The 16,169-nt window shown below is 35.4% G+C and overlaps 1 protein-coding gene and 1 long non-coding RNA gene across 3 annotated transcripts; both read right to left on the reverse strand.

Annotated features, from left to right (window-relative positions):
- Positions 1 to 1,128: 1,128 nt before the first annotated feature.
- LOC113301377 (protein ECERIFERUM 3-like) lies at positions 1,129 to 5,549 on the reverse strand. Its single transcript, XM_026550149.1, has 11 exons — positions 5,272 to 5,549; positions 4,924 to 5,150; positions 4,610 to 4,845; positions 3,816 to 4,035; positions 3,568 to 3,689; positions 3,132 to 3,388; positions 2,463 to 2,570; positions 2,159 to 2,365; positions 1,859 to 1,969; positions 1,604 to 1,777; positions 1,129 to 1,452 (listed from the first exon to the last, which is right to left on the reverse strand). The coding sequence occupies exons 1-11, from the start codon at positions 5,320 to 5,322 to the stop codon at positions 1,285 to 1,287; spliced, it is 1,881 nt and encodes a 626-aa protein (XP_026405934.1). The 5' UTR covers positions 5,323 to 5,549; the 3' UTR covers positions 1,129 to 1,284.
- Positions 5,550 to 9,939: 4,390 nt separating this feature from the next.
- LOC113302527 lies at positions 9,940 to 12,433 on the reverse strand. Of its 2 annotated transcripts, XR_003336934.1 has the most exons (5): positions 12,220 to 12,433; positions 11,840 to 11,913; positions 10,837 to 10,870; positions 10,333 to 10,424; positions 9,940 to 10,223 (listed from the first exon to the last, which is right to left on the reverse strand). It is a non-coding gene; the product is annotated as an uncharacterized LOC113302527 (long non-coding RNA). The 2 variants fall into 2 exon arrangements; XR_003336933.1 differs by lacking the exon at positions 12,220 to 12,433 and having other exon boundaries at positions 11,840 to 12,213.
- Positions 12,434 to 16,169: the final 3,736 nt, after the last annotated feature.

The following is a 16,169-nucleotide window of genomic DNA, read 5'->3' on the forward strand; positions in this document are numbered from 1 at the left end:
TAGCTTCTTCTTTGAATGACCTATGAACCCTTCATACGGTTTCTTAATGTTTAAAGTACGCAATACATCTTTAGGTACTTCATCATTCTGTAAAAACTGAAGTGTATCGTTTTTAGTTTTGTCTTCTAAGTCTACAAGCTCAGGCATATCCAAATCTATATTTATGTGTTTTGCAACCTTGAAAAGCTGATTCTGCATTGCTTCAAGCTTGTTATCTCTTAACCCTAATTTTTCCTCCATGGATTTCTCAAGAGTTTCAGTAATGTTTTTTGCCAAAATCTCGGGATGAGATTTGATGAGAGCTTCGATTGCTGCTAGTCATTTTTTTTTTTGTGTGTACTTAAAAGGAATGAAAAGGTGTTGCGGAAGCGAAGTAAAGGATCAAGTGATAGGATGAAAAACCTAAAACTAAGCGGGTGATACCAACTAATGTGGAACAAGGTAAAAGAAAGCAATACTAGATTGTTATAAGCAAGAAGAGAAGAGAATTCAAGCAAGAAGAGAAAGATAAGTTTTGTGTTTAATAATTTGATTGAGTAATAGATAGCTCTTACAAGACTTAATCCAGCCTTTATATAGGCTTGAAGAATAACTAAACTAGGAAACAGAAAACTAAAAGGAAATCTAAAAGAATCCTAAAAATAAGAAAGACTGAAACTAGGAAACCATGGAAGCCAAACCTCTAAGCGGAATCTTCTGGAATTGTAGTATGCCCTGCATCAGAAGCAGAGCTTCAAGGTTCATATAGCTCAGATGTGGGAGACAACTATCTCTCCAACACTGGTAAGATATGCAGTTATTATTCATCAATATTTAGGAGTATGGACACAACCTTGAAGCTCTTGATCTCCATGTTGACAACATAGAAATATACCCTTTCTTCGATCTCATGATTTGTGTCTGCTTTACAAATTACAGAATACAGCTTCAAAAGCACATCTTCAACAATTCCCTTGAACCATTGACAGAGCATATTTTGTTGCTGATTTATTGCCCTTTTGGTTAACCTGGTGCATAGGATTTGTCTTTTGAAATCTATGTTTACAAAATATGAGGACAAGCGTGTAGTAGATACGATTAATTGGATGGTAATACTGCAGTAGAATTTATTTACAAAATCATGAAACATAGGAGAAAAACATGTCTTAATTGAAATGTGCGAAGCAAATTACACTTGTGAGCATAAATTTCTTGGTTTTACCTTAACGCAACATACTATTCTGTCCAGTGTGTTGAAATGGAAAAAGTACAAACAATAGAACCACTAGAGTCTACAGGTAGAGTTTAGGGATAAGAGAAAACTGGTTTTAGACCATGCTTGAGGGCAGCTTCCCAAACAATATCTATCTTATCAACGTCAATGGCACCAACTTCATGGTGTGTCCATCCTTCTAGTAAATGAACAACACCACCTGCGTGGCATGCATGAACTCCCCCCCGCGACATAGTATACTGTTTCAAATCGTCAAAAACATAAGCAGATCAAAAAATTTATTCATGCTAGTTTATTGCTTCGTCAAAGGATCTCGTTAAGGAGAAAATGTGTAGGATAACTGGATAAGTATATGAAGTTCCTCAGTAAGGTACTAGGCAAACGACATACCTCACATGTTCCAAGTCCTTCAACATCCTCGGGTAGTTGCATGGCAGCAAGCTCTCCGTATGTGCAGTCCCTTCTAAAGGGGAAAATTGGCGGAACAACAAACTGATTGAAATGAGTTCCAGGTGGTGCCCATCGTTGTTGTCCAGGTGTTAGCCATTTACCGACGATCCACATCTAATCAAAACAAATATCACAAGTTAATGCAATCAGAATGTAGATCATAACTGTCCCATAATAGGCAAAATTATTACGTACCTTGCAATGTTGGGCTGCTTCGTATTTGGTAATTTGAACTAGATAACTTTGTTGTTCTTTTGGAGCTTCATTTTGAATAGATTGGAATCTCTCTTTGGATAATGTTAACATCTGCATTCTCCTTAAAGTTTTCTAATCAGGAGATTAACTAACAAACGACGGTTCTTTAAAAAACGCCTAAAGCCTTCTTAGCTAAATAGGGTATCTAGCAAATAATGCAGATTGAAAGCTAATGCTTTATTCTCTCTTATAAATAACAACTAGCATGTAGCCCTGGTAATATCAATAAGAAGTACTTACCAGAACTCGAACTTTGCGTCGGGAGAGGTAAAGAGCAATTGCTCTACCGAGCTTAGAAGTAGCCCCAGTCAGAAATACTTCCTTGACATCACTTGGGATCTCTTTGATAATTACTGCGGCAGTTAAGGTGTTCCCATGGACAACACGGACTCTTAAGTTTGGAAGCTTCTTAACAAACAACGTTCCACCTCCATTTAGAGCTTCATTCTGTGAAATAGGTGTATTCACAAGATCATGACTTACATGAAGTACTACGAGATTTAGTTCAATGAATACAGTCTGCTTACAAAGAGGATAAACTGACCTTGTTCAACGCTGCGAGGCTAATGACCTTAACCCCAGTTCTATCGGCTCTAAGGATTGCATCTTCTATTTGATTGTTGATACCATCTTTAGCAAATGGCAAGAAATACTGCCAAAACATTAAAAATAAAAATCTTATCTGTTAAACCTACTATTTCAGCTCAGCTGATCTTGGTTCAGTAACCTCTCTTTATCATATATATACACCCTCTGATGGTCCATCCTCGCAATCCAATTGGGCAATATCCTTACCACTTAGATCAGCTCTGGGAGAATACACTCTGTTCTACTACTTATGTTCCCAGTGAAAGGTTTTTGACAAAATGGATCTATTCATTGCGTTTGCTTTTGCTCATTTCTCGGGAAAAAAATATACTACTCCCTCTGTTTTTGGAAAGGAAATATTTTCACTTTTTCATAGGCCAAATTGAATAGTATAATTGTAGAAGTCAACTTTTATAGGATTTTTTTTTTTGAAAAGTCTCGGTGGTGCTCGTCAGCACCAAACTCCTTAACGGTCAAAGAAAAAAATTAAAAGAGTAAAACGAAATTCTGTCTTTAGCCAGCGTAGGTTATCTTGGAAAATTTCCTACAACGATATGTTAACTTATTAATCTGATCAAAATAAATAAATAAACAAGTACTTGAAAAGCAAGGATGTAGAGCTGACCTGAAAACCATACCTAGGGACACACCATGAATGGTGCAATCTGCCCCTGAGGTTATAAAAAGTGATAATAAAAGTCTTGGAAATAGCCCACAGTATTAGCATTGTCACAAACGCAGATGGCCAAAAAGGCAACAAGAAGAGCCTGTTCTCAAACGGCATAGAAACGAATGATCGTAGAAACAGCGGTGCATGCAGTGAAGAGACTACATCCACGACATGGCATAGAAAGACAAAGTCAGGTTCTCTTGCATTCACACCTGCAAATTTTAGTGTCCAGAGAAATTACATCGGCTACCACAAAAATTATTAAAATCAGCCGTGCAATTATTAAACAAAATCATTAGCTAGCCTTCATTCATTAAGTAATTTTGACTATGCAGATAGCTAAACTGAAGTGGTGTCCAATTTATGCAGCAAATGTTTTTGATGCACAGACCTGTACTTATTTTCTTGTGGAGCTCCCACGACTCTTTGTGTATCGTATTCCATAATGCATCAAAGAGAGGCATGAACAAGCAGAAGTTTGAGTCCATTTCCTTATGATGCAGGTTGTGGTACCTATGATTTCCCACCAAACAAATATTTGAAGAGGATATAGGCGAATATTCTAACAAATAGCCCGATTTCTGAACACACTATAAACTATGATAGATACACTGACAGTTATCATACAGCTATACTTACGTTGGTGTGTAGATCAGATATCTAAGAAATGGAAATATCCGAAAGACCCAATTCGGAACAACTTCTATATTGCTATGTCCCATACATCTCAAGAAGTCGAAAGCTAAAATATAGCCATAGATCGTGCCAACGGATCCATATCCAATTAATGAAACCCCGAGTGTAGGGATCCCAATAAGTGAACCTAAAATTAGGTGCTCCAGAGGAGTTGCGTGCCCAGCTGCACCCAAATAAAAGCAGTAAACATAAGAGCATTTCATCAAGGAGAGTCTGCATTCACTCTGTGTATAAACATATGGAAATCACATACGCGTACTAATACTACATTGATCATTATGTTCAAGGACACTTAGTTTCTTCCTCACATGTACCAAGCATGGGTACTATTCTACTCCTCTTTTCTAGATTTCTAGTTAGTTATATTACAAAGGAATTGAAGCGAGAAAAAGGAGAATTTCCTCACTAGCTGAAGTCTAAAAGGTGAATATGCACGCGTCATAGATACGCAGGTAAGAAGATTATCATGAGCAAATCAGTGTTACATTTTAATTTAACTTTGCATTGAGCTCTAACATGGACTAACTTCCCTTAAATTTGGCTCCTTTTCAGTGTCAAACTGAAATGAAGCCGTTTTATTTTAATACATCATATTTGGGTCATTCAAATATTGTGCGAGTTACCAAACGCAACTTATGTTGGTTACAAGTACTTAGTGAGTGTTTCAGGGATAATTTTTTGAGGATTATAAAGCATATAACTTAAAAAGACATGATATGGTTTGATGTATTTTATACCAGTAAAAGGTTGTGGAACTGGAGAAGCATGGTGGATTGCATGATAATTCTTGAACATAAAATCACTGTGGAGAACAAATCTATGGACCCAATAATATAGAGGCTCCGAAACTCCGACATGAAGTAGAAGAGCAAAAATTAACCCTTTTGAGTTCCACATAGGAAGATTCCCAAGGAATGGGAAGCTATAATATGCCATACAAGCCATGAAAGCTTGAAGTATGATGAAGTTATCCCTGTTCATAAAAATAATCACGAAATATATTACTCGAGGTAAAACTATCAAGTACATGACGTATAATCTTTATACGTACCAGTGCCATTCTTTATCTATTTGTTTGAAATCAACTCCTACTTGATGAATACTTCGCTTTCGAGTAAGGGAATGAAGGTTACAGAATGAACACCAGAATGCATGCAGGAGACATCTAAGAGCACAAATGATTAATATATGTAAACACCATGCATCTTTTTGCGTTGCTTCCTGATCCCATGGTTTTGATTGTACAACTTTCGCAATTAGAGGTCCATACAACAAGTACTGTAAAAAACAACATGAAACCAACATATGGATGAGGATATAAGGAATTTCTAAGAGAGAAAAAACTACTAAGAAGATGATACGAAGTTGGAATTCGAAAAAGAGAAAACTAAGCTCATGCCTTGAAGTTCCCTAAGTTCTCCCATGGCCAAGTTGACAAAGGTTTCACCATATTTTCACCCCAATACAACAAAATTATAGATTTGGTTTCTTTTCTTGGTACTCACACTTGGATAACATATCCAAACTTGAGTATAAAAAAAGTTCAAAATGGTTTCAAAAGGATAGATCTAAGAAGAAAAGAGAGGAAGCGAGAATGTACAGGAGGAGATGTAGAATACTGGTTAGATTTTCAAATACTAGTGTAGATCTTTAAATTCCAACCATATCTCTCTCACATTAACTCACAGGCAGTACTGGAACTTGCTTACAAAAACATATATATATATATATATATATAAAAAATTCTTACTAAATATTTACAACTAGATTCAGGTAAAGGACTAAATCAGTCGCTTCCAATTTTATTGCTTGTACGTACAAACGACCTGTCGCAATTACTTGTGACAGCTGGGTGCATCCCGATAATTTTTTTTTTTTCCCTTACGGTTATTGATGCGCACGCAAAATGTTTACATTTTTAGAACGTGATTCCATTATTTCGTTTGGTTTTGTACATCAAGAGCTTGAGTTGCAATTTGCAACTGAAGAGGTTAATTTGTGATTCTTAAATATAGTCTCCCTCCTAGAAATATGTTCAAAGAACGGAACTTAGAGGTGAGAGCTCAGCCAGAGAGGGTAGATACAACGAACCTGCCTCAGAGGTAAGAGCCGAGGACAGTCCTGTTCAACATGCTGACACTTCTTTCTTTAGCACCAGATAACAGTCAAATTCTAGAAGTTCGGTACCTTGTTAACTACTCCCTCCGTTACTTTTTAATAGGCTGATTTGGTTTTTAGAGAAAATTAAGGAAATTAAATGAAGTAATCATTGAAAGTGGTCCTCACGACACTTGTCAATAAAAGAAGTGAAGTGAAGTGGTCCTCATGACACTTGTCAATAAAAGAAGTGAAGTGGAATGGTCCCCCATGACACTTGTCATCAAAAGAAGTGAACTGCAAGTGGTCCCAAAAAATTAAAGTAACATTTGACTTTCCCAATTTAGAAACTGGCCTATTTTTTTGAAATTTTTATTTATAGAAACTGGCCTATTAAAAAGTAACGGACGGAGTATTAGTTAACATACCTACCAACTCAAATTAAAAATCCAACGAAGTAGATGCGCTGTAATGTACAATCTATATTCATAAATCTTGCATGGTAGTTCCAGCAGACATCAGTAAAAGCACAAAGGACACAAGGACAGCACTGGTTTTAGCTTCTTCTTTTTAATGGTGTTGGTTATAGCAATGGGTTTACATAGCTGAGTAAATTCAGTGTTGTCCCTGATTTACATACCAAGACAAGTTGGAGCCAGAGTTGGGTAGGGGTTAAAAATGGTAAGAATTGGATTTAACAGATCCACGACATACGGTTAGATTACAGACCACCTACCAACCTAACGATTAACATAAATTTTTGTGAGAGGGGGAGACTTTGACAATGAAAGAGGTTTAAAGCCTCTAACTGCTTTCCTACCTACTTGCAACCTAAACAAATCATAGATTGAAAACACAAAAAATTGTAGATGAGAAAAATGGATACGGACTTGCGGAGTATTAAACAAATCATAGATTGAAAACAGAAAAATTTAGGGAAAAGAACCCTTTAGTCCAAAAACGTGTCAAAAAGCAAGATTAGTCCATCCCGAATTAACTAGGTAAAATTTAGTCTAAAAATTATTTAAAATATGGAAAATACACGTATAACCTTCCTGATTTACAATTTAGTCCAAAGTGACTCACGGTGATGTAAGCAATTTTAAATAATATAAAAATAATTAAAAAACAATTTATCTTTCGAACCGTATGTACAAAATTTTCAAACTTGATATGTTTGGAAAGCTCTTTCCGAGATCTACAAAAAGAGTACCCATAATGCTATATAATTTTCATTTTTTAAAATTTTTAGTTTGCATTGGTATACAAACATGTTATCTACACAAATCCAAAAAATCCAAATATAAAACACGGTGCACCAGTTTGTACACCACATACAACTTGAATCGTCCACTTAAGCCCTACTAACAAGCAAGCTATTAAAATCTAACACATATCCTAAACACATAGCGCCATTAAAATTACAAAATCCAGAAAATTGTCCATCTAGAGAACCTGACCATTGTTAAGCTCCCTCAAAAAGTACCTAAAGCGATAGCAAGCACGTTATTAAAATCACCTCGCGAGATCAAAAAATAACAACTTAGGGTTTCATCAACAATTAGTTTTTTAAATTTTTTGGGAGAGCACAATGATGTACAATTATGTACACACCTACAAAAATCTAACATCCATATCCAGTGATACGAACAGTATACCAGTATACCCATTAGGGAACACACCAATATGTACACTTGTACTCCAGGTGCACCAATATGTACACTTGCAATACAGGTGCACCAATATGTACATTTATAGAAGGATGGTAACCTAACTGCCAAAAAACATTATCAAGCTAAATCGGCAACTCTACAGATCATTTACTGCTAGAATAAAACATCCTTTATTGCATTTCGAAGATCACCAGGCTTACAAAGTATCATTCTTCTGAGCATTACGTAAGATTGATCTAATATCAGACCAAGGAGACCAGCATATTAAAATTATAAAACATACCTCTCTTTGTCAGTGCGGTAAAAAATTCAAGTCAGGTTAGACGTGAAAGTTCACTGATTCTTTGGCACGTTCACTGTCAAACAAAAGTGGAAACAGATTAGAATATGATTATCTGATCAAAAGCATGAAAGTCTGTATAATGATACCAAGCATAAGATTGTGGAGCCATTATTTTCACGTGTACCACTTTGTACACCTACAAAACATGCATGAAATCGCTCATTCATACTCAGATTTGGACTTACTTTTTTCATGAAAAATACACTAATGCACAAGTATGTACACGCCTACAAAATACTGATGAAATCAAGCATTCTTACCCACAAACAGACTATTTCTCATAGGCAATTGATTGGTGCACCAGTTTGTACACCAGTTTAGACTCTCCACATAAAGGAGATAGACTCCTCATCATAGACTCCTTATCATCATTGTTACTTGGGTGATGTAGTTCCAACTAGTTAACTTTACTAGTCAAGCGACATAAAACAACGATCCTAAAAAAGGTAGCGCAAACCTTGATGGAATAGGCATACCAAAATCAACAAGGTAAAAGATACGTTATAGAAAAGTAAAAGATACAATATATTTTGTAGGAAAGCGGAATTGCCCTGCAAGACAAGTGTCAAACAATTTCTTTAAGAATCCACAACATTTCTCAATAATGGCAGGTCCCTGAATGGATCAGTCTGAAAGCCATCAGATTAATCGGCTTGAAGCCAATTTCATTTTTTATAATCTGCAATTTACCGGCATACTATCAATATAATTAGCATCTCTGTAAAGCTTGAGAAAGACTCTTGTTTGGCGCGTGCGGAACTGATCTCCCAAGAGCCTTTCTCAAGCTTTCAAGAGATCGCAAGCATTAATGCTAGCCAAAGCAGTTGAATTGCTTATTCTTCTCGATCATCTTTTTATAGTACGTGTCCCTGGGCTTAAAAAACGATGAGCAATCGCTTGCAACAGAACCAACTTTTAGTCATGGTTTCGACAAATTAATTCTGATATCAAAAACAACATTAAAATCATTAAAAAATCACTCACATGTCAGTGGTGCAAAAGCACAACAACAATACCATTTTACATACATTATAGCCGGCCAGTCCAACACAAACATCACTTATCCATTCTGTAGTTATACTAAATTGTGCTAAAATCAAACAATCCAGTATATAAAAGTTTAACATTTTGTAATACCAAACCAGCTCAACTAAAAGTATCCAAAAACAAAAAATCCATAAAAACCCCTTGAATGTCGTAAGGTCACTGTAGTAAACAAGTCCGAATGCAAATACTAATTTCGTAGTTTCTGGTACAAAATCAATGCAGAACAAAGTGCATGGCTTACAACCAATATGATAAAACTGGTGCACTAAAAAGTACACTGTGTAAATGTGGTGTACAAATAAGTACACCTCGTATAGTGAAGTAAAACTGATTTACCTTGTCGCTTAAATTCCTAAGAAATTTCGACAGAGAGAGCGGAAGAGAGAGATAACAGAGTGAAATAGGAATGAAATTTTGAGATTTGTTTTATATTATGCCCTTAAAAGCTAAGTTTTGCTTCTCTTTTCCTTTTTTTAGTGGTCACATAGAGATCACAAAGTAGTGCCCAAAGTGGTGAAATGGTGAACATTAAGATCATATTTTCTACAAAGCTGAGATCCATAGGAAGGTGGTGTATCATTAATAAATATGTATATAATTATGTGCACATTAAATATCAACATGTGTACAATTATGTACACATTAAGAATATCAACATGTGTACAGTTATGTACACCTTGGTTATTTACGCAAGCATAATTTTATGTGGTCATTAATTCACATGTGCATCAGTTTATACACCCTGATTATTTATGCAAGCATGAGCGGCATCTTTTTACATGTACACCAATTTGTACACCTAAGTCAAGTGTAAGCTTATGGAGTCATCTTTTCACATTGCACTAGTTTGTACGCCATAGTTTCATGGGTGCCTATACTCAATAACAACTAACAAAGACAATATTCATTGCCAGAAGGACAAATTTAACAAGTCCATAGAGAGTGACCTTTCTGATTTAGCAAATAAGGATTCCGATATTTTTTTTGTAATAAAACCAAGGTCAAGGTTGTAAACAAACTATGAGCAAGTTAACACAAATTAGCATTTGACAACATCAATAGAAATCAACATTATCGTGGACAATGGAGTTTGCGGCAACTTCTCACAGTCAAAATTTTGGAAAACTTGAGGGTGAATTCTGCATTTTCTCCATAGGCTTCACAATATAAAGATCTCCCTCTTAGCATGACCTATAAAGCAACAAAAATTCAAACTTCAAACTTTTTTCTAAAAATTGAAATCAGTGATCATGCATAGTTTACAGAAGGAAATTTATAATGCAAGGGGAAGGAAACATACAATGCGGATTTTTGCTGATAGTGCATCGAAGAGAAGCATCCGGCCTGACAGGGGTTCACCAACATCACTTGCAACCTTTAAAGCCTTTAGATCTTGGAGGCAGCCAATCACACCCGGGAATACATAAACAAATTAGAAAGGAGAGGAAATGTTAGTACTAGGCAAACAACCTTATGTGATCGCGGATCTAACTACCGGAAATTACGTACTTGTATTTGAAATAATAAGTTTTTTTGTGTTTTTATTAAAAACCACCTAGTAGAATATGATTGTAGATAAGTAGAAATACATCCTGCAGGAGTCTATGGGAAAATAGAACCCCACTGTCTAAGCATCTCTAACAGGCCGTTGACGGGGGTGGTGCTGGAAATAGGCATCTATAGCATGGACCTAAGTTGTGATTGTAACTAGCGAGCTAAATATACAAAAAGTGGAAACACTAGTAAAAATTTTAAAAATCAAAAATCAAATCAACAATTTATAAAATAATTGATATTGCATTACCTTTCAATCCTACGGCAGCACCTGAGATCAGAGGCTGCCAAAAGAAAAATTAAAGATAAGAAGATTTATAAGGTAAGAAAAATGAAAATGAGATCCTATTTGCAGGCAACAGTCGAAATGAGCAAGTTATTGGGTATTCCTTCCTCTTGATCGTAGCTACAAATGAAAAAACATAAACATAACGCCTAATCAATTTGGTGTTTAAACTGCAAGAAAAAGGACCATGTAGTATATATAAACACATCTAATCAGTATAGTATATCACAATGCCTATATGGTGTTATAATTTTTCTTATTTTCTAATACCTCTTCTCTATCCAAAAATTGAATTAATCCTGATTCCGTTGGTGTCTTGCTTCCTCTATATACATACTTTGGCAAGTCTAAATTTCAGCGACTATTGTTCACCAATCAGTGATTCAGTATGCTAGTCAAGTTATCAGTCGCTGGAACAAATTACTTAATTCAATGGTGAGAAATGTAGGGGTTAGTAAGGGTTACTCTTACAATCGTTTACAGGTGAACATCGTCAAAATCTAATATTTTCTTAATGCTTGTGTTCGTATTTAAGACAAATAAATGACCTCTTGAACTTAAGCCATGTTAGTACAGAACATAATATTGTTCCGGCAACATCTATATCATTAATTGTAGTTTTCACCATCCTGATCAACAGAACATTGTCATGTCATGTCACGTTAGTAGTGAACTTAATGTTGTGCCATCCTAATCAACACAAAATGGCATAATGAGAAGGTGGGACCTAAACCTCTCATTCTAACCTGAATTAATTCACTGATTCACCTTTCCCAGCACAACACTGCAATTGTTGATCATATACCGCCTCAGTCTATCGCATCTACAACTATATCATATCTAGGAAATATATGAGTCAAGGAAATCATAACTCATATTACTCTATTGCTTTCTAACGAAGTGTACACACGAATAGAGAAAGAGTGAGCAGTTTGTGTGCATATATATTGACTTTCAGAGGAAATACTTGCTCATAATTTCCAAAGCGTCGATGTCCTAAATGCTTCTTTGTATTCCTCAATCTGAATAGTGGAGTTAATCCTGGGAACAAAAAATCTTATTAGACGAGTATCATCCACACTACAGTAATGAAACTCATCATAAGATGTTGTGAGTAAAGAATTTGGATCCATACACTGATCATAAACCGAATACGAAATACGAACTAAAATCGAACTAATTAGGTTTTTGAAATCATAAAAAATTCTTGAAATCAATTTCGAAATCGATAACTAACATTTACATCAAATTAAATAAGAAGAATATATTATACTTATCTTTCAAATCACTTTGATTGTTAAAATATTCGAATTAACTTGTTCAAATTGAATCAAATCAGCTTTCCACCTCAAGTTAATCTTCAACGATAGGTACTGATGATGACGACTGTTGAATCGAAACGAAAATGTGCTTATTTGATTCTCAGATTTATGTTTAGGTATTGAATTTCTGTTCAGTCGAGAAGATTAGGTTTTAAGATTTTTTTCGTCATCGTTTGAGAGTTTTCTCGACATTCGAATGGAGAAACTGAAACTCAATTAATCCAGGTGAACTTGTCCTATGATGGGTATTTTCGTCTTCATAAAAACTAGATTTGGACTGAATCCTTAAAAGAAAGGATTAACTCATTTCAAATTAGGTGAATTTGGACCTCCTAATACTAGGTCTGAGACTTCGGGACTAAAATGTCTAAAGCCCAATGAAAATGGGATTAAATATTAATTTCTATAAAAATTTATAGATGAGAAAAATGGATACGGACTTACGGAGTATTAATTTGGTGGTTCTTTCGGATTTTGGTATCCCAGTAAACTGGTTCCCCACTAGTAATAATGGACAGGTCTTGCAAGCGAAATTAGCTCAAACCATCTTTATTAGGTTACACATGATGGAATCAGATATCAAACTAAAAGCGGCGTAGATGATAGCAGAAGATGTTTGACCTCGGCAAATACATAAAACTTGACGCGGATAGTAATCAAGTCTTCGCTTTAGGTCTTCTTTCTTTTCTTTTACACGCCAACTCCACAACTGCGTGACATCCGTACAAGTTTGATTCATAATTAGGAGATTTTTTTTTTTTTTTGACAGGGAGCCAGTGGGGTCCGTAAATTCAGTATAAACTATAAAGAGGTATGAATTTTCATTTAGTGTTTGGTGCCTTGGTGGGGCAAATTTTGTATAAGGTGAGATCGGAAATATTGTTTGTTTGAGGGGTCAAAGGAGTAAACTGATAAAAAGTATGACCCTTCATTTGAATTGACCCTATAAGGTATGGGTCCTTTCTCCGTCACTGGATGTCTCTTATCTTTGACCTTCGGATATGCTTATCCGGGAAGCACTGACACGGGATACGGACACGACACGGAGATGAAGATTGACAATTTCTTAAAATAATGGGATACGGACACGTATATACATATAAAAAATTTCGATAAATTATACTAAATATAACGTGATAAAAGTGAATTGGTATAACGAAAAAACAAACTAGTGAATGTTAATCAAGTGTACGATTAATTTATGATGTAACTATGATATGTTTTTTTTATGGGAACCCTTCGTTTTTATTTAGACTAGCTCATTATAATTGAGGTTTGAAGAGATAAAGACGGGTGGTGATGAAGCATTCCACCAACGTGATACATCATCATGTTTGGCAAATTGAAAAAGGTCATGAACTAGTACATTTACATTTTTAGGAATACAAATAAAACTAATATCTTCAAAAAAAACAAAAACAAAAAAAAAAGCTTCATCATGAATGCCCAGAATCAGGGAGTTAATAATACTTCAGGGTATATCACCTGTATGCCCAATAAACACAACACCGCTGACGGCTCAGTGATAACTCAAGAGACCAATCATACGCTAGGTGCAGGGTTCGAATCCTAGCACAAGGATTTTTGCCAAAGATTTGGATATGAACCGTGCAGTAATGACCCGGGTTTCTGTCAATTTTCCAAACAACGACACGTAAGGTTTTATTCTTGTATATTGTGAGCCTCATACAGGTTTCTAATCCTAGCACAAGGCTATATTGTGAGCCTCATACAAGTTTTGAATCCTAGCACAAGACTTTTTGCCAAAGATTTGGATATGACCCGTGCAGTAATGACCCGGATTTCTTTCAATTGTCCAAACAAAGGCACATAAGGTTTTATTCTTGTATATTGTGAGCCACATGATAATGACCACGTTATGGTTATACTTCAAATTATAAAAACTTAACAGCAATCAAGCAAGCCGAGATATTATAGGAGTCGATCTGTGTAATGGTATGTTAAAATTGAGGATTTCCAAGACCACCATTCAATCTATAATCTAACCAAAGAAGAAGGGAAGTCCACTTTGGACGGCTTTTTTGAATTCAATACTTTTTTGCACTGTCGTTTATACTTTTAATCACCTACACCTCCATTAATATGACCAACTAACTCACTTGTAATGTTGTTTTTGAATGTATAATTTATAATGGAAAGGGTATTAGAAGATATTTAAGTCATTTTAATGATTTTCTTTTACATACTAAATCTTAGTTAACATTTACACTTGATCGCATTTAAAGTTTTATCAAAAGAAGGGAGAAAATCCTTCTTCACTCGGTGAAGAGAATTAAAGTCCCAGTAGATTTGATAGATACTTTCACAATTTATAGCTACATCCTTACTTAGTCATCTCTTATCTCCACTCAGTATTGGATTATAAAGTCTCTCATGGAGTATTAGAACATTGTTGACCCTTACTTCATTAATTTGTTAAACACTGTGTCTGGTATGACAACCTCTCCCAACAAAAAAGTAGGAAACTTTTTTTTGAAAATAACTAGATATATTATTGAGAAGGGAACTAATCTGTAGATTCAGACTCATTTGGAATCAACGATTGAGTTGTCCATCCGACGATTGAATCTGTGCGATTAGTTTCTTCTTGAAAAAATACATAATTTGAGTTCATATTACAATGCTCATAAGCTTTGATAGTGTCCAAAACAATTATTGGAATTAAAAATGAAGGTGTATCAGTAAAACTAGTAATCAGTTGAGGTGATCGATGTTCTTCCTTTTTTAGCCAACAAGTCTGCAGCTTTGTTTGCTCTTCTATCCGCGAAATGAAATCCCCCAAAGAGACTAGTTCAGCTGCCTTCTTCTTTACTTCATCTAATATGGCTACACATTGCCATTTAATTGAGGTTTGTCTTCCTTGTAGGTACTTGATAGTAGTTTGGTTATCTCCTTCTATAGCCAGATTTTGCAAGTTATTTGTGAGGGCCCAATTTGTCGTCTGAGCAGAGCTACAGCTTCAGCTTCTTTAGGTGATTCTGCCGTGCAACTTCCCATTCCTGATCTCTTGAAAGTACTTGTCCAGTTGCGCAATATGAAACCAAAGCCAGCATTAGTAGTAGAAGATATCCATGAGGCATCACAATTTAGTTTATAAAAGTTTCTTATTGGTAGTGTCCAATAAATCAGAGTTTGAGCTGTTGTGGTATTTTGTGTTGTAACTGATGTTTGTGTTATTGGATGCCAGTAATCATAGTGTCTCTGTATGTCTATAGCTAATTGTTCTGGTGTTCTACTTTTATTTTCAAAAACTATGAGGAATCGTTCCTTCCAAATGAACCAACATTTAGTTGCAGCTAATGCCATGGATATGGAATTCAGATCTCCCCTCATCCATTCATTATACATGTCTAAAAAAGAAGTATTTGGAGAAGAAGTGTTAGAGATTACTCCTTGTGCAGGCATTGGCTGAAGTTTTCATACTGCTTTTGCATAATTACAATAAAAAAACAAGTGAAAAGTAGTTTCCAGTGGATGCTGACAGAACACACATTCCCTTTCCACATCCATAACTGAACCTAGTTTCTGCCTAGTTGGCAATGAATCTTGTAAGCACTTCCGTATAAATAACTTGATTATTTGTGATGTGTTGATGCTCCACATTTTTTTTCCAAAATTTTCTTCTCTTGATTGTATTTGAGTCATTCATGTTTTGAAGATTGGCATATAGAGATTTCACAGAGAATTCTCCATTTGTGGTAAGCATCCATCTGATCTTGTCCTTTTTCAGTGAACCCTCCTTTGTTAGGAAAAGCCTAATACTCAAGATTTCCATGACCAAAGATCTTTCAAACATAGAATTAACAGATTGATATTACACTTCTTTGTTTCACAGTCAATCAACTGTGATACAAGTGTTATGTTGGGGTTTCCATTTGGGACAAAGTTTGATAAGAGTTCTTCCCTGTTGGGTAACCATTTTTCTTGCCAGATGTTAGTGGAGGTTCCATCACC

The sequence above is a fragment of the Papaver somniferum genome, chromosome 8 (genome assembly GCF_003573695.1).
Source record: "Papaver somniferum cultivar HN1 chromosome 8, ASM357369v1, whole genome shotgun sequence".
NCBI classification, from domain to species: domain Eukaryota; kingdom Viridiplantae; phylum Streptophyta; class Magnoliopsida; order Ranunculales; family Papaveraceae; genus Papaver; species Papaver somniferum.